Genomic DNA, 25,535 nt, shown 5'->3' with positions numbered 1-25,535 from the left:
ATCTTTGTTTCTGTGAGAGATCACTCAGTATTATAAACTCTAATTCCATCCAGGTTGCTGCAAAATTCATGATTTTGTTCTTTTTTATGGCTGTGTAATATTCCATTGTATATATGTACCACATTTTTTAAATCCAGTCCTCTTTTGCTGGACAGCATGGTTGGTTCCATGATCTTGTATTGTGAACAATGCTGCAATAAACATACATGTGCAAGTATCTTTGTTATAGAGTGATTTGAGTTCTCAGGGCATATTCCCAGTAGGGGGATTGTGGGGTCATATGGAAGGTTGATTTTTAGAGCTTTTATAAAGAAACTGCCACACTGATTTCCACAGAGGCTGTACTAGTTTACACTCCCACTAACAGTGTAGAAGTGTTCTCTTTTCGTCACATCCTCACCAGCATTTGTTATTTTTTGAGTTATTGATGATGGCCATTCCGACTGGAGTTAGGTGGTATCTCAGTGTAGTTTTAATTTGCATCTCCTTGATGACTAGTGAGACTGAACATTGCTTCATGTATCTGCTGACCACTCATATGTCTTCTTTTGAGAAGTGTCTGTTCATATCTTTTGCCCGTTTTGTAATGGGGTTGTTTTTTTTTCTTTTCAGCACATTTAAGTTCCTTGTAGATCCTTGATGTTAGGCCTTTGTCAGACATGAAGTTGGCAAATACTTTTTCCCAGTCTGTGGGCTGTCTCCCTGCTCTCTGATGGTTTCTTTGGCTTTGCAGAAGCTTGTTAGTTTAATAAGATCTCACTTGTCTATCTTATCTCTTATGACCTGTGCATTTCGGGTTTTGCTCAGGAATTGGATGCCAGTTCCAACTTCTATAAGAGTGTGTCCTGCATTTTCTAAAGTTTGTATGGTTTGAGGTTTTACATTTAGGTCTCTGATCCATTTGGAGTTAACCTTTGTGCATGGGGATAGATAGGAGTCCTGTTTCAATCTTCTGCATGTGGTCAGCCAGTTTTCCCAGTACCATTTACTGAATAGGTTCTCCTCTCCCTAGTAGTGGGTGGTGGAGGCTTTGTCGAAGATGAGTTGGTTGAGAAATTGAGGTTTGGGTTCTGGAATCTCAATTCTATTCCATTGGTCTATATGCCTGTTCTTGTACCAATACCAGGCTGTTTTGATTATTGTAGCTTTATAGTAAAGTTTAAAATCTGGTATTGGGATACCTCCTGCTTTGTTTTTTTTCTTCTGAGGATTGTTCTGGCTATTCTTGGTTGTTTGTGTTTCCATATGAATACCTGTATTGTTTTTTCTAGATCTGAGAAGAATGTTGCTGGTAATTTGATGAATATTGCATTAAATATGTAGATTGTCTTAGGTAAGATGGACATCTTCACAATATTGATTCTTCCAATCCGTGAGCATGGGATATTTTTCTACTTGTTTGTGTCATCTTTGATTTACTTGAGCAGTGTTTTGTAGTTTTCATTGTAAAGATCTTTCACATCTCGGGTTAGGAAGATGTCAAGGTATTTCATTTTTTTGTGGCTATTTTGAATGGGATTGTGCTTTTTATTTGGCTTTCTGTTTGTTTATTATTGGTGTAAAGAAATGCGATTGTCTTTTGCACATTTATTTTATACCCTGAGACTTTGCCAAAGTTCTTTATCAGTGCAAGGAGGTTTTTGACAGATTCTCTTGGGTTTTCAAGGTATACAATCATGTTGTCTGCAAAGAGAGTAACTTGACTTCCTCTCTTGCTATTTGGATACCCCTGATCGCCTTCTCTTTTCTGATTACTCTAGCCAGGACTTCCAATACCATATTGAATGGGAGGGGTGAGAGTGGCAATCCTTGTCTTGTTCCAGTTTTCAGGGGAAATGGTTCCAATTTTTGTCTGTTTAGGAGTATGCTGGTTGTGGGATTCTCATAGATGGCTTTTACTCTTTAGGGGTATGTTCCGTGTATGCCTAGATGGTCAAGGGTTTTTATCCAGAAGGTGTGCTGGATTTTATCAAATCTTTTTCTGCATCTAATGATATAATTGTGTGGTTTTTGTTTTGATGTCTGTTGATGTATTTAATTACATTTGTGGTCTTACGAGTCTTGAACCAGCCTTGCATCCTGGGGATGAAGCCTACTTGGTCATGATGGATGATTTTTGAGGTGTGTTGTTGAATCCGGTTTGCTAGAATCTTGTTGAGAATTTTAGCATCTGTGTTCATCAGAGATATTGACTTGTAGTTCTGTTTCTTTATTGGGTCTTTACCTGGCTTGGGTATCAATGTGATGTTAGCTTCATAAAATGATTTGAGGAGAGTTCCATCTTTCTCAATTGCCCGGAATACTTTCAGTACAATTGGTGTCAGTTCCTTCTTATATGTCTTATAGAATTTTGCTGGAAAGCCATCTGGTCCAGGGGTTTTTTTTGTAGGTAGTGAGAAATCATCTTTTAAAGGTGAAGGAAAAATAAAGACATTCTCAGGTGAACAAAAATTGAGAAAATTTATTGCCAGTGGACATTTCTTGTAAGAAATGTTAAAAGTTCTTCAGAGGAAAGGAAAATGATATATGTTGGAAACTCTGATGTGCATTAAGAAAGGAAGGGTGCATTTGACAGTGACTACAGATAAAATAGAAACTTTTATTTTTCTAATTTTTAAATTAATCTAACAGATAAGAGTTTGTTCAACAAAATAGTAGCAACAGTGTATTTATTCGTGAACATCATACTCAATTGTGAGAGACTAAAAACATTTCCACTAAGATTAGGAGCAAAATCAGTGTGCAGCAAACAGTTGCCTTTCTATATACCAACAACAAGCAAACTGAAAACCAAATAAAAAACACAATTCCATTTACAGTAGCCACAAAAAAATAAAATATCTCAGCTTCCACCTAACCAAGGAGGTGAAAGACCTTTACAATGAGAACTACAGTACACTTCTCAAAGAGATTAAGGATGGCACAAACAATTGGGAAAACATCCCATACTTTTGAAATGGAAGAATCAATATCGTCAAGGTGTCCATCCTGTCCAAGGCAGTCTACAGATTCAGTGCAATTCCTATCAAATTACAACATCATTTTTCACAGACCTAGAAAAGACAATATAGAAATTCATATGGGGGGGGAAGAGCCTGAATAGTTAAAGCAACCCTTAGCATAAGGAACAAAACTGGAAGTATCACCTTACAGACTTTAAATTACAAAGCTAAAGTAACCAAGACAGCATGGTACTGGTACAGGAATAGACACAGACCAATGGAACTGGAAATAAAACCATGGACCATCAACCAACTCATCTTTGACAAAACTGTCAAAAGCAAACATTGGGGAGTAAAAAACATATTTAGCAAATGGTACTGGGAAACTAGCTAACCATGTCCAGAAGAATGAGACTGGACCCCTACCTATCACCATATACAAATATTAACTCAAAATGTATCAAGGGCTTAAATGTAAAAAACCTCAAGCTATAAAAATCTTAGAAGAAAATTTAGGGAACGCTTGCTTAGATATCAGAGTAGGCAGTAAATTAATGACCAAGTCCTGAGAAGCAAATACAGCAAAAGCTAAGATTGACAGGTGAGACCTTATCAAACTAAAAAGTTTTTGCACAGCAAAAGGAACCATCGAGACAGTAAAGAGGCAACTGATGGAATGGAAAAAAATATTTGCAAGATATACATCAAACAAAGACCTAGCACACAGGATCTACAAGAAACTCAAATGAATTGACAGGAAAAAAACAACCTCATTAAAAGTTAGGCAAAGGACATGAACAGACACTTCTCAAAAGAAGACATTCATGTAGCCTACAAACATATGGAAAAATGCTCAGCCTCACTAATCATCAGAGAAATGCAAATCCCAACTACAATGAATACCACCTAACAGCAGTAAGGATGGGTATCATGAAGAAGTCAACAAACAACAGGTGTGGGCATGGATGTGGAGAAAAGGAAACACTTCTACACTGTTGAAGGAAATGTAAGCTAGTTCAAGCTTTGTTGAAAGCAGTATGTAATTTCCCAAAGAACTAAAAAGTGAGCTTCCATATGATCTTGCAATCCATTTCTGAGAATATACCCAGAGGAGCATAAATTGTTCTACCAAAAAGACAGCTGCACATGTATCGTCATTGCAGCACTATTCACAATAGCAAAAAAATTAGAGCCAACCCAGATGCCCATCAAAAATGGACTGGATGAAGAAAATGTGGTACATATACACAGTGGAATATTATTCATCCATAAAGAAAAACAATTCATGGCCTTCACAGCAGTATGGATGTCGCTGGAGACAATCATGCTTAGTGAACTCTTACAGAAACAAATAATTGAATACCTCATGTTCTCACTAATAAGTGGACCCTGGTCACTTGTCACATGAGCACAAGGGTGGGATTGCCAGATGCTGGACATTATTAGGGGAGAGAGGGAGGAAGGAGGGATGGGACACATGGCAGTACACTGAGTATCAGGTCCACTCTTGGGAGAGAGCGGGTCTGCTAGAAGTCCACACCTCACCAGCATGCAATTTACTCATGTAATAAATCCTTGTGTGTACCTCACAACTCTAAAATAATTTTTTAAAGCAGCAAAAGATTCTTTGAGAGAGAGAGAAGGAGAGAAAGAAAGAAAAGAAAGGAAAAGAAAAGACTGTCAACAGACTAAAAGGATAACCCACAGAATGGGAGGAAATATTTTCAAATCACATATTTGATAAGGGATTAATATTCTAAATGTACAGAGAACTCCCAAAACTCAACAATGGCAAAGAAATATGATTTATCCTGATTTAAAAAATGATAAAAAAACTTGACTAGACATTTTCCAAAGAATATATACAAATGACTAATAAGCACATGAAAAGATGCTCAACATTAATAATCATTAGTGAAATGCAAACTGAAGCAATAGTGAGATCTCACCTCACATCTATTAAAATGGCTATTATCAACTAACAGAAAATAACTAGTGTTGGTGGGGATGTAGAACAATCTGAATACTTGTGCCCTGTTGGTAGAAATGTAAAATGGAACATATTAACATTTATGTACACACACACACACACACACACACACACACACACACACACACACACACGGAAAATATTATCCAGCCTTAAACAGGAAGGAAAGTCTGACATGTCCCACAACATGAATGAAACTTAAGGACTTCATGCTGAATAAACCTGTCACAAAAAACCAAGTTCTATATGATTCCATTTTTATGAGGTACTTAGCACAGTAAAAATAATAGAGATAGAAAATAGAATGGTGGTTGCCAGTGACTGGAAAGGGTAGAATGGGGTTACTCTACACTTAAAAATGGTTAAGATATTATATTATGTATATTTTACCACAGTAAAAAAAAAAACGGAGGAAAAAAAGGAAATTTTAAGAAAGGAAATGAGCTATCAAGACATGAAGGAAACTTAAACGCACAATACTAACCAAAAGAAGCCAATGTGAAAAAGCTACATGTTGTATGATTACAACTATATGAGATTGTGGAAGAGGCAAAACTATGAAGACATTAAAAGATTAGCTGGTAAAAAATAAAAAAAAAGATTAGCTAGTGCCAGGAGTTGGAGAATGAGAAGGATGAGTATTCAGAGAACTTTTTAGGACAGTGAGTCTGTTCTGTACCATACTACAGTGGTGGATTCGGGTCACTATACATTTGCCAACATCTGTGCTATGTCGAACATCAAAAATGAACCCTAATGTAAACTGTGGATTTTGGGTGATAACAATTTGTCAGTGTAGATTCTTCTTCTGTATGAGCAAATCTACCATCTGGTGCTAGATATTGATTGGGGGGAAGCTTGTGTAGTGGGTGGCGGAAGAAAAGAGGGGTATATGGGGATTTCTGTAAACTACTCTAAAAATTGTTTATTAAAAAATGTTTTAAAGAGTAGAACATGAAAAATTTTAAATGACTTCATTTTAAATATGTGTTTAAATATTTTCCTCCAGTTCTTTCCCAAATATCAACTCAACTCTCGGTTAAACAGAAATCGAAAAGCATTTGTACGTAGATGCATATGTTATAAATAGTAATCATAGATCCCCAGCCTTTGTAACTTACATTGAGGCTGAAATAATGTTTATTTTAGTGAAGAAGAATATTGTAACATTACTAAGTGTTTAAAAAAGTACATATCTTTTTTACATATCCTGAATGCTAATGTTTGAGGAGATAGAGGTGTCATTAGAGGAGGAGGAGGAAATGATATTTCTGCAGCATCTCAAAGATTGATAGCACTGCTTCTTTATAATGTAAATTTGTACTTCGAATAATATAGTTACTTTTTTTGAAATCTGCGTAGTTCTACTTAGATAAGGGGATTTAATGCAACGAAGATAGAAAGAATTGAAGAGAAGATAGAAGAGAAGGGAGGAAAAAGTAGATACATTCCGGAAGTGGAAATAGAAAAAGATAAAATGAAGAAATGGTCCACTGCATAAGAGATAACTAATTAAAATTTATTAATTGCTGAGCCTTAAAGAAAGAAATAAAAATAGCATTATGGTCAGTACATTATTCTATCTAAATACTGGAGGGGAAAAAGCTGATAATAAGAAGAGACACCGGGTTATTTTTCCATGATAGTGCCAGGTATTTTTGGTTCAGGATGGCTTGCTTTAAACGTCGGGACAGCAGGTAGAAAGAGAAGATGGTAGCTCAGTTGAGTTGGAGGACTTTAGGGAGTACAGTGAACAAACACCTTTAAGACTTCTGCTGTATATGTTTATGTGTGTGTGTTTTGTATGTGATATTTTACATATTGTGGTTTTGGTATCAACATTATGCTATTAAAATAATGTAAGTCTTTAGGGAAGCATAAGCTAATATTGAATATGTTAGCCACTTAAAGCCAAGTTCATTATAATTCAAATCATGTAGAAATTCAAAATTTCTACAATAATTTTTCAAAACAAAGTATTTTAAGGTTATCATTTCTATTTATATTTTTTCTTATTTTAAAATCATGTATAAAATTGACAGTAGTGAAAAATTGCTATTTGCATGGTATAACTTTGTAGTAGTTTAAATGGAAGATTCTCCTATTAGGAGTTCCTGTCTATTTTTAGACCGTGTTTTAGACCATGTTGGAAAAGAGAGCTAATAAAGGTCTGAATTCTGCCTTTAAAACTTTTTTTGTTTTGTCAGTCATTTATTCTTGCATGTAATTCATCAGATAATTCTCTAGAGTCAGTGCTCTGCACAGATACATTTTTTGTCTTGGTATGATCTTCCTGTATGATGAATTGTCAAGATGACTGTGGACTTGCAAACAGCCTTTCTTGACTTTCTTTTCTCCAGTATCTAGAAGAACTTAGAGTTTAAATGTAGATTGATAGCATTTTTTGAGCTGAGAAAACTCCTACAGAAAATCTAATTCTGAAGACATGTTTTAGATACAAGAAACACAGACTTAAGGTTAAATGCCTGACACTGTTCACACCCTCTGCTTGGTACAGAGCTTGTCTCATCCCTTATTTACGTAGTCTCAGCCCAGAACTGCATTGTCTGCATCTCAGGGGTTGTTTACACCAACATCCTCTGTCCTTCCACATAAGCAATTTTTATTCAGGTAGTTTCTAGCTTCTTTCTGCCCCCTCTTAACAGTGAACAATGTTGTTAACCCAGCTGCAAGCCTACCTCGTGTACCTCAAAAGGTTTTCATGAGTATGAAGACTCAGGGTAAAAACTGTGAAGTTCTATGACAAAGCTCACAAGCCTCCCAATATTGACCGGTAATGTTTTAAATTTGAATCGATGCCTTGAGTGAATTGCCAGTATTCAGAAATTGGTACATTTCACATAAAAATCTAGATATTTCCATTTCTCTAGGAAGGAGTGTACATCTTGCAACATGGGATGACTTGCTTCAGTGGTACTAGCACCCTTTAGATAGGATTTGCACTTTCTACTTGGCTATAAGTTCCCATCATTCCTTATGGGTTTCCCAACCCTTGGCCAAGTATCAGATGTCATTCATTGTTCTACAATCTTTTGCTTTCCTACAAATTACTTGCCTTGATGACTATAGGCATTTGGAGATTTTCAACTCCTGTTCTCGGAAAATATAAATTGAAATTAATAGTGCTAGTAAAAATTATATCAGGACAAACGGTAAGTATTGGGGAAGACAGTTGTAAAACAATGAAGAGGAAGTTTATCGAATAATGAGAATGACTGACATTTCTTCATATTTGTTTTTCAAGGCAATCATGTCCCAGGTGAGGCAAGTGGGATTGCTAGCTGCCGGATGTCAGCCTTGGAACAAAGATGTTTGTGCTGCCAATGGAGACAGGTTTGCATATTGTGCAACCTTGGCTATCTATGTTTATCAGGTAATAATTGTTCTTTTCAATTTTTAATTTTATCAGGTAATATTAATATTTATTGAATACGTATTTTTAAGTCTATTACATTAAAAGCACAACGCTATAATTTCATTGACTTTTATACTTTCTGTTTTTGCTATTTATGCTGCCTTGGGTTTACAGGTTAAACTTTTAGAAAATGCTTATATTATTAAATTATTAATAAATTTGATTTGAGAAAATTATCTTACTAGTTGAAGAATGGGTAAGTCATCAGAGGTCATTATATTAAAATTAATGCAGATATATTTTGGGATATTTTTGGGAGAAACACCTTCATAAATACTTTTTTGCACAATCCAGCTTCATTCAGGCATCTCTTATCAGTTCCTAATTTATAGAGCTAATGAATTACTGAAGTGCTCCATATAGAGGTGCCGTAAGTATTTTAAAGTTCAGTCTTTCTCCTTAAACCCAGAAGTAGAATCTCAGTGTCACCAGCTAATCATTCGCCTAAACCAGAAATGTAAGAGTTACCTTTTACTCCCTCTTCTGTGTCACATCCTATACCCTTAGTAACCAAGAGTGATTTTTGTATTTTGTACGTTTTAGTATCTTTATAGCCTTCTCACTTGAACTATTATAGTAATCTCTCAATAGTTTCTCTACCTCTAGGTTGGCTCCTTCTAATTTATCCTGCAGTATAACCAATCATCTATGGTGAAAATCTAAATTTAAAATCTTCAATTACTATTCATTCCCTAATGTTAACATCCAGACTTTACAATATGACATTCAAGATGTTTTGTGATTTTCCTGCCCCTCTCTCTCTCACTCTGTGTTCCACTCTAGTGTATCAATCCACTTGCATTTTCTAAAACATCTTCTATCTTTCCTTGCTTACACTAGTTTTTTAGTTTGCCTGCATTGCCCGTCTAGAAAAAACTTTCTCATCTTTCAAATCTCAACTCAAGTATGTAAACTCTTTTCCACATTCTGCTTTTCTTCTTTCTTGTAAATGAAGAAGCTTGTGAAATGGACTGTCTCCATGCTTCCATTTACTAGGAATGAGTCTTTCCTATCTCTGAATTCTCATATTTTTACATATTCTTAATGACATTGATTAAATGTTTAGAATGAATGAGTTAAAAAAATGAAAAAAAAAATCCTTGAAACTTTAACTCATTTCAGTTAAGAGTAAAAAAAAGTTTTATTCTAGAGTGAAATCCTTTTCATGACTGAATATTAGTTCATTACTAACAGTGCTATAGTTTCAGAAATAATAGCATTCAGAATTAAATTTCAGAAATGGCATGAATCCATAAAACAATTCATCTCCCACAATATAGAATAGTCCATTCCTCAAGACTGTGGAAATATCTAGCAATCAAAATATAATTTCAATAAAACTCATATTTCATTTTCATTCCCCATCCATAAAGTAGCTCAAGCTTTCTAAATGTCTCCTTTGTTCTCCCGTCTACCTCCTTTATTTTACACTCTGCATGTACTCCAAAACTTCTCACTCCCAAATTCCTTCTCCAGAATTTATCTCTTAGTATTAAGTTCCTGTCTTCTTGTCTTTTATTTCCTCCTAAAGGAAAAGAAATATAAGCAGGGCAAACGATTCCTCTCAGGGATAAGGATGATTAAGAAACTTGGTAGATGAAAACAGAACCTAATTCTTTCAAGTTTGCATGTCTTAATTTTATGATGACATTTTATGATGAATATTTAAGAAGATTAAGCTAAAATTATTAATATGAAAAACCTATAAGAAAGTTTGCATGTTATTAAGGATTGAAAGAAATTCAAAATTACCCTGATATAGAAATTAATATAAATAAACACAGGTGACAGTTCATTATGGTATCTACTGTAAAACTTGCTTCAAAATATGCCAATAGAAAATTAAATTATTAAATGGTGACATGAACATTAATTAAAGTTATATCAGTAAGTATTTTTTAAGTGTGATCATCTAAATTAAAGTGCTTTGACATTATGCTACATAAATATAAAATGTTATAATTATATTCACAAGAAATATTTATTAAATCACAACTAGTGTGAATGTATAGTCGAAGTCTGATCTATCACTGTCTAGATAATGACATTGATGTATTGTCAGGTTTTTCTGAACTGTTAAATGATTTTATAAGTGGCACTACAATTTTTTTAATAATTGAGCTGTAATGCACTAATAGGTTTTGGTTCATCTCCGTGTAACAGTACAGTCTGATAATACTAAATTGTAATATAATGAGTATGTATGAATAAATTCCTGCAAGTTGTTTAGTGTATAATAGTATGTTTATAGGTACTATATGGATAATTTGTATGGTAAAGTCAGTAAAGGTTACTGATGTGCACCATAACTTCTTCATACATTTACTATATTTATAAATTATCTTATTGAATTTCTAATATATAGCAGAACTTCTTAATTATATCCATTAGATACACAGTATCTACCATAGGAACTAAAGCTGCTGAATAACTTAAAACTTTAAAAACTATATATTCCTAAATGTGCAAAACACAATTATATTTAAATAAGTCAACTTAAAAGTGTTATTGCTGCAGTGCTAATCAGATGAAAACTTCATTAGTACTGGATTATCTTGTGTAATATTTTCATCCAAAGTTGTCCAAGAAGAGCTGAATTTGTAGAAAGGGAGATATAGAAGAGAAAACCTTAGGAAATAATTAGATCACTAGTCGAAATATTACATCCAAAGATATGTATTGCAGCTTTATTTGTGACAGCAAAAATTAAAGTTACTTACTCAGACACTAAAGGGTAGCCTATGGGTTTGTTCTTTCAATAATAGTAACTGAATCTCTTCAATTGACTAAGCATTACTCAACACTAGGAATGCAGGTGTGAACAAACCAGACAAATTTTTTCTCTTGGAATTTGTATTCTTAGTAAGGGCAGGGGACTGGGAAAAGTCATAAAATAAATAAGTGAACAAATAAGTACATGTTTTGGGAAGAAGTGTATTCTACAAAGTCTATAACATCAGTAAATAAGATAGTCATGGGGTAGGTTCTGGGGAGAGTTATGAATTTAAATAGCAATGTCAGAAAACATCTCTCTGAAGAGGTGTCCTTAAACTTGGGCATCAACAGGGGAATGAATAACCATGAGCAACATTCATGGCGAGTATTAGAGGCCAAGGGAACAGCAGTTAAGGTCTTAAAGTGAACATGATGTTGCCTATCAAAGAAACAGGAGGTTCAGAGTAAACAAGGAGAAACACGATTTTCAAATAGTTTGACAAGATAGCGGTGATTTGGTCTTGTAGGACTTTGAAGACCATGTTAGTAGTTAGGATTTTACTGTAAGTATATGGTTGAAAAAAGGCTGATGTAATAAATATTTAATATAATAATGATCCTAAAACTTACAGTAGTACTGTAAAAGGCTCATTGTATGTTAAAGAAAAAAAAAACAACTACAGGAGAAGGACATACACAATGGAATCCAAAACATACTAAAAATGATAGATTAATTTCTGAGTTAATATATGCACACTTATAAGTTAAATAGGAAAAATTAAGCTATTCATTTTGGCCACTTACATATAAAAACATATCATAATGCACCATCTAAAAATAATATAAAAAGGCTCAATGATACCATTGCACTGGAAGCTTTGGACATCTCAATAATGTAATAATGAACAGTGGGTTTATGTAACCTAAATTTTTTTAATTTCAGTGTAAGTGAAAAATTGCAGAAAAATATTTCAAAATCAAGGGTTTCTTTCTTTCATAAGTAGATATAGTGATGGAAAATGCAATAAAGCTCTGAATTGTTATGCATATTCAAATGTAAAACATTTATTTCTACTTATTTTTTAAATTGATATATCTTATCTCAGTCCTGTCATTTTTTTTTTTCTAAATGGTTTCTTCCAGCTGATTGACTATACTTGAATACACTTGAATGTAGGGTTTGAAATGCGTTTCTATCTTTATTATTAGGTGAACTAATTTTCATATATGTACCTTTTGTTTTGTATAAAGTGATTATTTATAGATTGTGTATGATCTAAAAAAGGAACACTAAAATGTTTATTTATATATTTTCGTTTTAGTTGGATCACCATTATAATGAATTCAAACTTCACTCAATTATGTCTGAACATAAAGAGAAAATCACAGCAATCTCTTGGTGTCCACATAACCCTGATCTCTTTGCAAGTGGCGGTACTGATAACTTAGTGATCATTTGGAATGTTGCAGAACAAAAAGCCATTGCTAAGCTCAACAGTACAAAAGGTATATTTCTAACTGGGATTTATTTTATTGAATAAAACATTTTTATTTCAGCAAGCACTATTAGTATTATTAGATCGGGTCTTAAAATAGTGGCTTCAAACTCCCTAATGCACGTGTACAAAAATGAAACAGAATTTTATGAAACAATTATACTTAGAACATATGATCACTTGAAAACATAGTCAATATAAATAATTTTATTAATGTTTAAATATAAAATTAGCATAAAATAATATTAAATATATATTAAATATCAAAATGATCAATGGAAAGATTTTGTTAGTAAGACAAGTAAAAGATCTTGCCTGCTAATTATTCTGTTCCAATCTTTAACATACAAAGACAATATTACGCATATATTTGAGCATTGTCGAGCTACTTTCACACCTTCATTTTTAATTTGGTCAAGGTGGAAAGTACTAATTCACACAAATTGGATGTTATGGATTCAAATAATATCATTGTATGCTTACTACTTAGCATCGAGAACTCATTTAATTTTACTCCGTCATAATGGTGAAGTTAAGAAATCATTTTTCTGTGGTTAATGTCACAATAAAGCACTCTCTTTACCAAGTGCAGCTCAATTATTGATTATGGTTTTGAAAGCTTCCTGGATGGGTTTTCCATCTTTAGCTTCTTCTCTAAAAATTAATTATAAGCCGGGCTCGGTGGCTCAGCCTGTAATCCCGCGCCTTTGGGAGGCTGAGGTGAGTGGATTGCATGAGCCCGCGGGTTCGAGACCCGCCTGGGCAGGCGAGACCTCATCTCTACAATAAATCAAAAAATTAGCCGGGCGTGGTAGCGCGCACCTGTAATTCTGGCTACTCGGAAAGCTGAGGAGGAAGGATCACCGGAGCCCAGCAGGCCGAGGCTGCGGTGGCCAGGAGCGGCCACTGCACTCCAGTCTGGGCGACAGAGTGAGACTCCAACTCAAAAAAAAAAAAAAAAATTAATTATAACTTTGAGATAGAAAACTGAGACATGATGGTCTCACTAACTTTATTTTGTCCAGGTTTCTATTCTAAGTATGTAGCCACAATACCGGGAATTTATGGACAATTACCTTTAAATTTTGTTTCAAAAACATAATAACAATGCCTTTTTAAAACTTTACATTTATTCAACACATTTAGTACCTTGGTTTTTCTTTTGTCTTTTCAAATGTAGGTCATTAAGAATGCTGAAAATAGTAGCTCCATCAGTTTTGTTACTCAACTCTCATCTTAAAAATATTTGCCAAATGAAATTAATTTTTGACTAGGAAAATGTGAATCTCATTTTCAGGTTTATATACTCTGTTTTTTATTTTCACTTACAACATTCAGTGTATTAGAAAGCTAGTAAAATTTGCTCCAATCTCTGAGCAAAATATTTTTTTAAAGTTAACTATTCAGTGAGCTTCTATTAATGTAATTAATAGTTTTCTTTAAGGTTTTCTGTACATCAGTGAGAAAAAGCCAAATTACTTTTGTACTTTTGGTGCAGTTTTGCAATATGTAAACAGTGATTGGTACCTCAATCAAGAGTTTTTATATCTCCCCATGTTTTCTGGTTGTATCTATTTCTCCACCAGTTACAAATTCTATAGGTTATTCAAGCAATGTTTATATTGATCAACAATATATTTTCCCAAAACTTAAAATTCCACTTTGTGTGTTATTAATTTTAAATAATATAATAAGTCCTCCTTTAAAGTCTTTGCACATCTTACGTGCCATAAACTAATAATGTTGCAGGATATTTTTCTCATAAAGTTGTAACATAAAGTCTATACCATACTATAACTACATAACAAACACATTTTTTAAATGTTATGCAAAAATATGGTTTAGACAACATATTATTGTCTAATATAAGTATTATCAACTAGTTTATCTATAGATTTATCATCAAATACTATATATGTTATATTCATTCCTGGAGGAAGACTTTTATTCATCAGCTGTGATAGTAAAGCTAGTTTCTTTTGCCATTGAATATATAATTAAATAATACTTTTTAACCATTATAAAATGATTAAATAACTGTGGTAACAATTTTGGTAAATTTTGCATTCTTTTCCTTAAGATTTTTAAAAACTTATTGATAATGTCCTCATGCCATTTCCAAATACCTTAATCTGAGGATTAGAAGCTTTGATATTTTATATGCAAAATCCATGAATATTTTTGGTCATTTTTAGCTTAAGTATCCCCTTTTGAAATGTCTTAGACTCTATTTTTCTTTTTAGAATATAGCCTAAGCAAAGTAGAAATTTGCATTAAGTGAATATCTTGCCAGCTTTCCACATATAATCATTGAACTTGATCCTGACTCTGTATTTTTAACTTCATTCTTTTTTTTTCTAATACTCAACCCATTTAAAGGAAAATGAGTATTAGTTTGTTCAAATGTAAAATGTTAAATTTGAAAAATGTCACATTTTGAATATCAGTGAGTAATACTGCTTTCTATCTCAGATTACTGTTGGGAAAATTAAATGAGCTGGTATTTGTAGAGCTCTTGGAAGTACTTGTACATAATAACCCTCTACAGAAGCATCTCTGTTATTATGATATGACATTGTTACTGACCCCTTCACTTTCCTCACTACTTTTCTCTAAATATGCATTGAGAGCCAGCGTTCTGTTGTCCTTTTTCAACTGTGCTGTGGTAGTTTGAATCATATAGAATAACTTGTGGAAATTCTTCTTATGTTAATGTATCTGAAAACCACATCAACTTTTTTTTGGCCTTATTCATGTATATATTCATTCATTCAGCAAATACAGAATTTCTATTATGTGTAAGGTCATGAACTAGGCATTAGGCTTCCAGTTTTTACCTCTTGAAGCACGTAGATGACATAAACTGAAATTACTATCAACCAATAAGTTTCAACTCTGTCTTTGTTCATATCATTTCCTCCTCCTGGGAAATACTGCTTATTCCATATATTTAAACTCTATGCTTCCTTCTATGTATAATTCAAGTTCAATTTATTTCCAGGATAGTGGCCTAGTGGTTGCTAAACCTTTCTGTACATCAAAATCATTTGGATATGCTAGCTAAAAATAAATTCCTGGGTCCTAACTCCACAGGATCTGTTATGTTATATTTAGTTTGATAATTCTGATGCAGGCAATGAATGTATCTATGTTGGAAGACTCATAGTATTGCTCAAGTCATAACTTTTTCATAATACTTATTTTATAGATGATTTATTTGATCACAACAATAGTGTGAACATTAACCATTAACTTTTGTATTCTATCTTATAATGTAAAAGGTAATGTTACATATTATTATATTTTCTTAACTTTCATGTGAAATAAGTGGTCAAATACTTTTATTATCTCCATGTTATAGATTAGGAAACAGAGGTTTAGAGAAATAAAGTGACTTGTTTAGTTCACCTGAGGCAAAGCTAAGATTTGAATCTAAACTCACGATAAAACATAGATTGTAACAATAAGTCCACTGTTACTAAATTCTTTCAGGAGCATTTCTCTTTTCATGCTGTTAATCCCTATCTCCTCAATTTTTATTTAAAGTTCTTTAAAGCAGGAATTGTAGTCCATACTGTCTTATGTACCTAGAACAATGAGAGGTCTTACACACAAATACATAATAAATATTGCTTTACAATACAGCTGCTAAAATAAAGAACTCTATAAATTTATTTGACTACATGAAGCATATGATCATATTAGGAGTATTTGAACCTAACTAGATACTTTTCCCTTCATCATGGAAGATCCCCATATGTGTTCCCCTAAGTCTTTCGAATTTGTTTATGAAAACCCAATTCCCAAATAAAAAAGTAATGTCTTTTTAAAATAATGAACATCTTCTTGTATTTTAATTTGTTTTAGAAATGTACAGTGCAAACATTGTATAATGAATGATGCAATCTGATGTCATCTCTCTATTTGATGTACCGGTGTTTACTCTGTTCCAGGGACCCCTGCCTCTCTGAGCTGGTGCTGGAATGCAGATAATGCAGTGGCCTTTGTCTCCCACCGAGGTCCTTTGTTCATTTGGACCCTCTCAGGACCAGACAGTGGAGTGACTGTACACAGGGATGCTCAGGGCTTCTTGTCCGATGTCTGTGTGTTCAGATGGCATCCCCAGAAAAAGGGAAAAGTTGTTTTTGGTCATGTTGATGGAAGTCTGTCAATTTTTCAGCCAGGTAAGAATTTAATTAGTTGGGGTTCTTAAATTATATTTTTCTTACCATATACAAATTTGTACTCACTTAACAGAAAGCCAAAACTAACACAATTTTAATATAATAGTTTTTAAAATGTTATCCAGCGTGGTGCTGATTCTAAATATTCATTTGAAGCAAATTCTATTTATAGACATTATAATATATCAAATGCAACTGTGCAGATTTTACTTACAGTTAGCCCAAATCGGTCATTTGTACTTTTCAAATCAGGTATTTATTTCTGCACATATACTAAGACAATAACCTGAATGGGACTGGGCATGGTAGCTCACACCTGTAATCCCACAACTTTGGGAGGCCGGGGCTGGAGGATTGCTTGAGCCCTGTTAGAGGCTAACGTGATCCATGATTGTGACACTGCATTCCAATCCGAGCAACGGAGTGAGACCCTGTCTGCAAGAGAAGGGAAGTGGAAGGAAGGAAAATAACCTTGATGCAGATTTTTATCTGGTCAGCTGGGCTGCGGGAGTGTCAGCTCGATGGGCTGGCAAACCTAGCCCCTGGAGTGCTGGCTCTAATGGGCCAGCAAGCCAAAGCCTGAGAATGTTGCTGATTTGGTGGGCTGGCAAGCCAGCCCCCAGGAGTGTCTCAGCTTTGGAGTCTCCCCTTCTGCGGGCAGCTCTCTCCTTAGGCCAGCAAGCTTGCCTCCAGGGTGTGTAGCTCTTCGGCTCTGAGCTCTTCCGCAGTTCTTCAGATGTGGGTTCTTGTCTCACGCCCAGAAGGAATGAGGGACATGACTGGGTAGAAAGTGAGAAAGCAGGATTTATTGAGAGCACAGGAAAGCTCCCAGAGCAGGAGGGGACCCCAGAGGGTTACCGATTTGGAGCTGAAACTGGTGCTTATATAGCCCTAAGACCAAGCCAATTGGTTAGCACTAGCTGTGAAGTGATTGGTTGGCACTAGCTGTGCTGATTGGTCAGTACTAAGACCCAATCAGCTGAAGGTAGGGGCCCAATAGTAAGCTGATTGGTCGGCACTTGGCAGTGAGCTTGGTTTGTTTTCCAGTCCTGGCAGTGAGTGTTTTCTTGCCCTAGCCTCCAGGGCTTGTAGGGAGCTTGTTGACCCATTTGAGTGTACCAGTCTGAGAGGTTTGCAGGAAGTTTGCTTCTTTATTACCAGGGGACCAGTCGTTTATCTGCGTAGCTTTTCTCTAGCTAGCTTTACTTTCAATCTGAATGAGCAAGGACATAAAGCTGGAAGATATGACTAACTAATACTACTCCGCAATATTTTTCCACTTGCTTATAAAAATATTGTGATGCCACAGCTCCTTAGCATAGGCTTTGATCTTGACATTAAAAAGAACAATAATTTTTTGAACCACTATTAATTAACTAATTTGGCTGAATATAAAGGTCTGAGAAATTCGTTTAGTGTTCATTTTAAAATTTAAACAATAATAAAAATTATAATTAAAAAATAAAAAAATTATCTAAGTTGATCTTCCTCATAAATAAGTACTGTTCACATTTGGGAAACTTGCTTTTTAGCCATCTAGCATCTCTGTTGATGTATGTGACTACTGGCTGCCTAGACACAGGATTGAAAGTGCTTTTTCCGAAACAGGATAACTGCTTTCACAAAACACATCACATTCAATTTATCTGAACTTAACAGAAGAACAAAGAAATTGAAATTGAGCAGAAAAAATTGTGAAAATTCAAACAACTCTTCAGAAATAATTTTCTAAGGTTAAAATATATTATGTAAAAACATTGATATATTGGGGCCACTATATATTTAATACATTAAAGAAAGATAAAAATAAATATACGGTTTTTTCCACCTGTCCTCTCAGCTCTTTGTACCTGTCTCCTATTGTTTCTTCTAGTTGTACTGATTTAACAAGGGGATGGTTTCATCTGTTTCTTAAAGACTAGCATAAGAAGGAATCAGTGACTTGTTTCCTTTGCATTTGTTGTCTCAGACATCTGCACCATTACTTCCTCTGTTTCCTCCACTGCATTGGGAGCAGCTTCTGTTTTGTAGTTGGGCATGAAGGCTCATAGTTAAGTGACATAATTCACAGCTTTCTTTGTTTTGATCTGGTGAATGCCACTTCTCTGCCCTGTACTCTTCTTCTCTGACATTCTTCCTTAGTGTATAATATTTGAACAGTCTGAGCTATGTGCCTTCCTTCAATCCCCGTGAACATGATTTTTGGACAATAAAGATGGTGTGTGTGTGTTGTGGTTCCTCTCTGGTCTCTGAGTTATGTCACCTTCTCATTAGAGACATTCCCCCCTTCTCCCCTGGCAGGCCAGTACTCAGAGATCTCATCAGTATCGTGACACTTTCTTTTTGAACAATCTGTGAGCTGCCTAAGATCTAAAGAGGATTATGAGGCGTATGTTTTTATTTTGGTCTAAATTACATCCTAGGTTATTTTTTATATTTTTTTGATTTGTCATTGTGACTATCTCCTTTTTCACTGACTAGTGCTATCTTTTCTCTTGCTTTATTATTTTTTTAGGCACCTTTGAAGGTTTTAGGCCATAGGACATTGAGACACTGTTGTATATCTAAAATATAAAACAGAATGCTTATTTTGACACAGATAATATGAAAGGAAAAGAGGCTTCCTTTGCTTTTATCTGTCATAAGTTTACAGGAAAGAAAGTAGGATTGACTGAGCCCAAGGGTTCAAGACCAGCCTGGGCAACTTGGCAAGATTTTGTTTCTGCAATCAATCAACTAATTAGCCAAGCATAGTGGTGCACACCTGTAGTTCTAGCTCCTTGGGAGGCTGTGCCAGAAGGATCACCTGAGCCCAGCAGGTCGAGACTGTGGTGGCCATGAACATGCGACTGCACTTCAGTCTGGGCAACAGAGTGAAACTCTGCCTCAAAAAAAAAAAGAAAAAGAAAGTGTAATATTTGAACAATCTGAGATATGTGCCTTCCAGAAGAAGTCATTGTTTTCCAATAACTCAGTCTTGTAGTTGTTAAACAAAGTAATTTGTACAGCTGTACCCAAGTCAACAAGTGTTATTTTTCTAGATCTGCCCATGTATTAGTTTGCTAGAGCTAATACCAGAAAAGTTTCACAGAATGACTTAGAACAACAGAAATTTGTTGTTTCACAGTTCTGGAGGCCAGAAGTATAAAACCAGGTATTGGCAGAACCATAATCCCGTTGAAGGCACCAAGGAAGAATCTCTTCCAGGTCCCTGGCTTCTAGTAGTCTTTTGACTGGTGTAAGCCTAAATCCAGTTGTCACGTGGTGTCCCTCTGAGTGCATGCATGTCTCTGTGTCCAAATTCCCCTTTTTATAAGGACACAGACATACTGGATTAGGCTGCACTCTAAGGACCCCATCTTAACTCCATTAAGGACCCTAATTCCAAATAAGATCATATTCACAGTACTGGTGGTTAAGACTTTAACATCTTATGGCAGGAGGAGGACACCCTGCAACCCAACAACCCAATACAAACTTTTTAACCTCATTTATTTTCACAAGATTTATTTAGCAATTGACATGCCAAAGAACTATGAAAGGTACAGTCTAGGAATTTTCCTTTTGCATACACATGAGATAATAAATCATGAAGGAAGCACTACCTTTTAATTTTGGCAGTGCATTCTGGATTTTGAGTTTGAAGCTTTGAGATTGTTAGCATTAATATTGGCATCGTTAGGCTTCTTAGCTTTCATGAGGAATTGTTAACTCCTTTTTTTTGTGGGGGGGTGAGTTGGAGTCTCATTCTGTCGCCCAGACTAGAGTGCAGTGGCATGCTCCTGGCCACCGCAGCCTCAACCTGCTGGGCTCCAGTGATCCTTCCTCCTTTGCCTTCCAAGTAGCTGGAACTACAGGCATGCACTACCATGCCCAAATAATTTTTTGATTTATGGTAGAGATGAGATCTTGCCAAGTTGCCCAGGTGGGTCTCGAACCCATGGGCTCAGGCAATCCACTCACTTCAGCTTCTCCAAGCACTGGGATTACAGGCTGAGCCACTGAGCCCGGCTAGCCCTATCTTCTTAATAACCTGCTGGCACCACAGATGGTTCTATCCTTACATTACAAGTAGGATTTCTGTTCTCAGTTCCTTGTAGGAAACTATGACCTCAACCTCTGTTTTCTAGTCTTTCTCTCTCAGAAGAAAAAGTAAATATCCATGGAGAACTGTCCACAATAATGCAGTGCATCTGTCATTTCAGGTTTAAACTGTGCTGTGTATGTTTATATATTTGCATATGTGTGTTACTGAATGCCAAAGATTAAATTGAGGTCCTGTTGCTTGCCATACAGAAAGCCAATAGTCAATGAGACTGCAAGTGTTGCCAGGGAAAAAGTCTTTTTATTGGGTGATATCAGCTAAGAAAAATAAGAGATCAGTCTCAAATCTGTCTCACTGTCTCACTAAAGTCAGAGGTTTATATAATGGAACAATATAGAAAACAGGAACTAGGGAGGGGTAAGGAAGAGGAGTTGGCAAACAGGTGGAGCCTGCATCTCCTCTGTTGCATGCAGGTGATCTGGTGAGTTTCAGTTTATTGTTACTACAGGCCAGAAGGTTAGTTTCCTAAGAAAGGTACTCAGATAAGACAAATGTTAAGTCTTAATTTTTAAGTCCAGGAAGATCATTTCCTATGTTTATTCCCAAATACTGTAACCGTTAGTTCTGTGGGGAAATTGGACTGGTTTCAAATGCATTGGTGTAGGAGGGCATGATAGGTGATCCAGCTGTGCCTTCTATTTCCTTTCAGTCTGAAAATCACCATGTTATTCTGTACTATTTATTGGATTTTGACATAGAAATTCTTGTATGAATAGAGGATTTCAGGGCAAAACAATTGGAAAACTGCTTTAGCTATATTAAGTTATAGTCTCAGACCAAATTCACCAGACAACTTGAAAAAATCTTTATTATAAAAATATTTAAGAGGAATTGATTCTGGTAGTATCCCATGAATGTATGTTAATGACATTTGCATTGTTTTATTTTAAGAATGTTGTAGGTGACACTGTGCCTATGTGACACTGTTACATAGTGGACGAAACAAACTCAGTTCCTACTTCTTCACTCTCACATCACACTTCTGCCACCAGATGTATGGGAGGTTTTCTCCACACACCAAGCAAGCAGTCACTTCTGCAGCAGGCACCAGCTGGGTATTCTCCAACTCTATTCTGACACTACTTGGAGATAACATCACATCACACAGATTGAGGGCACAGTCCCACAAGATTCCCCCTCTTCCAATGCCAACAAGCCCCAGATTATGTTCCCAGTGCCACTGACAGACTAGATATACATCAGGATTCCCACGGTCTCCTCCTTTGGCTTGATTAGTTTGCTAGAGTGGCTCACAGAACTCAGGAAATTGCTTACTTACACTTACAGGCTTATTATAGTGGATATTGCAAGGGGTACAAATGACAAGATGCAGAGAGCCAGGTGTGTGGAAAAGGGTGTGGAGCTTCCATGCCCTGTCTTGGCAGGCCAGCCTCCAGGGTAAGAAGCTCCTAAGCCCTGTCCCTTTTGGGTTTTTATAAAGCTTCATTACACAGGCATGATTAAACCATTGGTGATCATACATAGGTTTGATTAAACCACTGGTGATCAGCCTAGCATTCAACCCCTCTTCCCCTTCCTGGAGGTTGGGGGATGGGGCTGAATGTCCCAACCCTCTAATCAAGCCTTGGTCTTTCCAGTCCCTGTCCTGACATCCTGACCCCACCCAGGGACCACCAGCCACCCATCAGCTCATTAGCATACAGAACAACACTATAACTTTAGAGAGTCCAAGGATTTGGGGAATGAGAATGCCAGGAAATGGGATGAAAATAAAATATAATATCGCATTCCACTACATGGGAATCATTCATTTCCTGTCTCAATTCAATGAAAACTTTGGCTTCTCCTGAGCACATTTTTTTATTTGTTCATTTTGTTTTGTTTTTATCCTATGGAGTTGTAAATTGTGTAATGTTTTCAAAATCACAAAATTAAAATTATTTTATATCTCAAATTCAAAATTGTAACAACTGTATGATGATGTGCTACCTTATTATTTTTCATCCCCAATTTTTCTCAGACCTAGTTTGTTTTGTTTTGTTTTTTAAAATTGAAGTTGTCAACCTAATCTTTTTAATGTATTTGTATCATATGCTTCTGTCTGTAGCTGACAACACAAGTTGCCTGATAATTGTTTAATAAAATCTAAAATAAATAAGGTAGTATATAGAAGTAAAAATATCTCAACTGTTGTAAAGACTGGCTCTAAAATTTTATAGATTTTCTGATTTAGAGTAAAAATTAGGATACTATATAGAAAAGATTGATGAATATAATTTGTTGTTTTAGCAGTAAGCATAGGACTTTAAAGTAACATGATTTAGATGTGATAGCATTAACACCACAGATTTTCCCAGGTTTTATGTTGCTGTTCTTTTAGTTTTTTTTTTTTTTTATGGGCTGGAATTTTTTATTTAATAAACCATAGATACTAACTGGGATATGCAAATACCTAAAATTTACTTTAAAAACAGCTAATAAAGCTTTGGTTCATAAGTCATTTTTCTAAGTCAACGTTGTAGTGATCATCTATACTAATATGCATCGCTGTTTATTATACAAAATAGCAATTAAATATATACTTGTCTTAGGAAAGGAAAAAGTAAACAAACTTTTATTGGTGATTATATGGAAAAATTTGATAAAGCCAAATGAAAGAAATGTAGCATCCATCTTTTATGGTTATATATGTAAAAATTTTATATTTAAAAAGTAACATAACCTGGCAAATCTAATTTCAAACCAGAAATGATAAGATTTTCAATTCACTTTACAAATATCTTATATATCGAAGGAAAAATTTTCTGCTTTTCTTCTTCTTTTGTGATCTGATATTTTGAAAAATATGCAGTTATAGGATTACAATTATCTTTCAATTGCTTTTTAAAAAATAAACCCTACTTCAGGCTGACTGGCACTTTCTGTTAAGGTTGCATTCTCTAAACTCAGTTGTTTCACTCTCTTTTGAGAACGAAAAGACTGACCCATTGGAATTTCCATGGGGTACATCAGCAGAATTATTTTTTCCATATTTTCAGTTGTGTATATAGTATACAAGAATAGGAGGATTGTTTGATGATTTTTGCTTCATTTTTTTCCTTTTTTTGCGGCGGGAGGGCGGTTAGAGTCTCACTCTGTCACCAAGGCTAATTTTTAATTTATTGTAGAGACAAGGTCTTGTCAAGTTTCCCGGGCTGGTCTCGAACCAGTCAGCTCAGGCAGTCCACTCTCCTCAGCCTCCCAAAGTGCTGAGATTACAGGCTGAGCCCCCGAGCCTGGCTATTTTTGCTTCATTTAATTGTTGTCTAATCTTCCTGTTTTTCAGGCTTCTCTATTTCTATTAGTAGTAAGGTGTGAATTATGATGATGATAAATAAGATGAATGAGAAAGGAATAACAGTAAATTTTGATAATATTTACTGCTACTGTTTATTGATAGAATATACCCCATTGTTCTATGCAGTCTGTCAGATAACTCATTTACTGTTTTTAAAACTCTGAGGTTAGTGTTTTTATGTTCTCCATTATAAAAATTTAAAAAACACTGGCCAAGATCACAAAACTAGTTAGAGGTGGAACTAGGATTGGACCCAGTCAACCAGCTCTGACATCTGTGCTTTTTAATCACTACATGATGGTCATCATTTTAATAGGCATTTCCCTTATTCCTATCCTGCCGCAACTCAGTTAAATTTGTAATCATTGACAAGACTGAGTGTATTAATTATCTGTTTGGATTTCTCACAGCTTTTCAGTAACAAATAGGAAAAACATTTAAGGCACTAGAGATCACTAGAGGAGAGTATTCAGTATGACTTTCATTATTAGGACATATTAATTAATTCCCCCTCATTTACACATCAGTTATTGTCTTCAGCATAGATTGTGGGGTTTGTATTTCAGTACTCTCAGAGATAGGTGGTGTACAAGGAGAAAATTAACATGATCCAAATTACTGACCTTTTTTTTTTCAAAATTGTGAAAATAATTTTCTTTATATTTTAATAGGTAATAAAAATCAGAAACATGTTTTGAGACCTGAATCTCTTGAAAGGACAGATGAAGAAGATCAAGTTACAGCCTTGGAATGGGACTCATTATCTACTGATTATCTTCTCGTGGCTAATTTGCATTATGGAATTCGCCTAGTAGATTCTGAATCACTTTATTGCATAACAACATTTAATCTTCCCAGTGTAGCGGCTTCTGTACAATGCTTGGCCTGGGTTCCCAGTGCTCCTGGGATGTTTATAACTGGAGGTAAGCTTTCCCCCCATTCTCCAAAGCTTTAAATATGGAAGATTTCTTAATTGAATTAGAGAAATTGTAGTCTGTGATTGGTTAATTTTGTGTAAACTTATTGCAGTCTAAAATATTATCATGTATTATAGTAAATGCCTAGTTTGCTTTTATTTATACCATATGTCATTAACATAATGACAGATGAAAATGAAATTAAGGCCCACTGTTCCAGGTTTCTGGAGATACCTTGTAATATATTATATATGTGCACGCTTGTGAGTGTGTTTGTGTTGGTGTGTGTGCAAAAGAGAAAGACCGTTCAATTTTAGGCATGATGGAATGACAGTGAAAGTACTGACCAGAAAAGCAATTTAGCTGCATGGGAGCTCTAGGAGCCCTCCGTCTTAGTCCATTTTGTGTTGCTATAACAGAATATAATAGGCCATACAATGTATAAACAACTG

The 25,535-nt window shown here is 35.1% G+C and overlaps 2 protein-coding genes across 3 annotated transcripts in view; one reads left to right on the top strand and one right to left on the bottom strand.

Annotated features, from left to right (window-relative positions):
• SPATA4 (spermatogenesis associated 4) overlaps window positions 1–25,535 on the bottom strand; it is a 210,127-nt gene that overhangs the window by 108,388 nt on the left and 76,204 nt on the right. The gene's annotated exons all lie outside the window — the stretch shown is intronic.
• The window catches only part of WDR17 (WD repeat domain 17), a 69,059-nt gene continuing 51,722 nt past the window's right edge, over window positions 8,199–25,535 (top strand). For both annotated transcript variants that reach the window (XM_008053586.1, XM_008053585.1), the window contains exons 1-4: window positions 8,199–8,326; window positions 12,406–12,589; window positions 16,533–16,763; window positions 24,838–25,089. In XM_008053586.1, coding sequence (XP_008051777.1) covers window positions 8,204–8,326; window positions 12,406–12,589; window positions 16,533–16,763; window positions 24,838–25,089 — 790 coding nt within the window. In that variant the 5' untranslated portion in view covers window positions 8,199–8,203. The remainder of the gene's footprint in view (window positions 8,327–12,405; window positions 12,590–16,532; window positions 16,764–24,837; window positions 25,090–25,535) is intronic.

The sequence above is a fragment of the Carlito syrichta genome, unplaced genomic scaffold (genome assembly GCF_000164805.1).
Source record: "Carlito syrichta isolate Samal-C Ts95f unplaced genomic scaffold, Tarsius_syrichta-2.0.1 Scaffold288314, whole genome shotgun sequence".
Lineage (NCBI taxonomy): Eukaryota > Metazoa > Chordata > Mammalia > Primates > Tarsiidae > Carlito > Carlito syrichta.
Note: the sequence above shows the minus strand (reverse complement) of the source record. Positions and strands in the feature narration are given on the sequence as shown.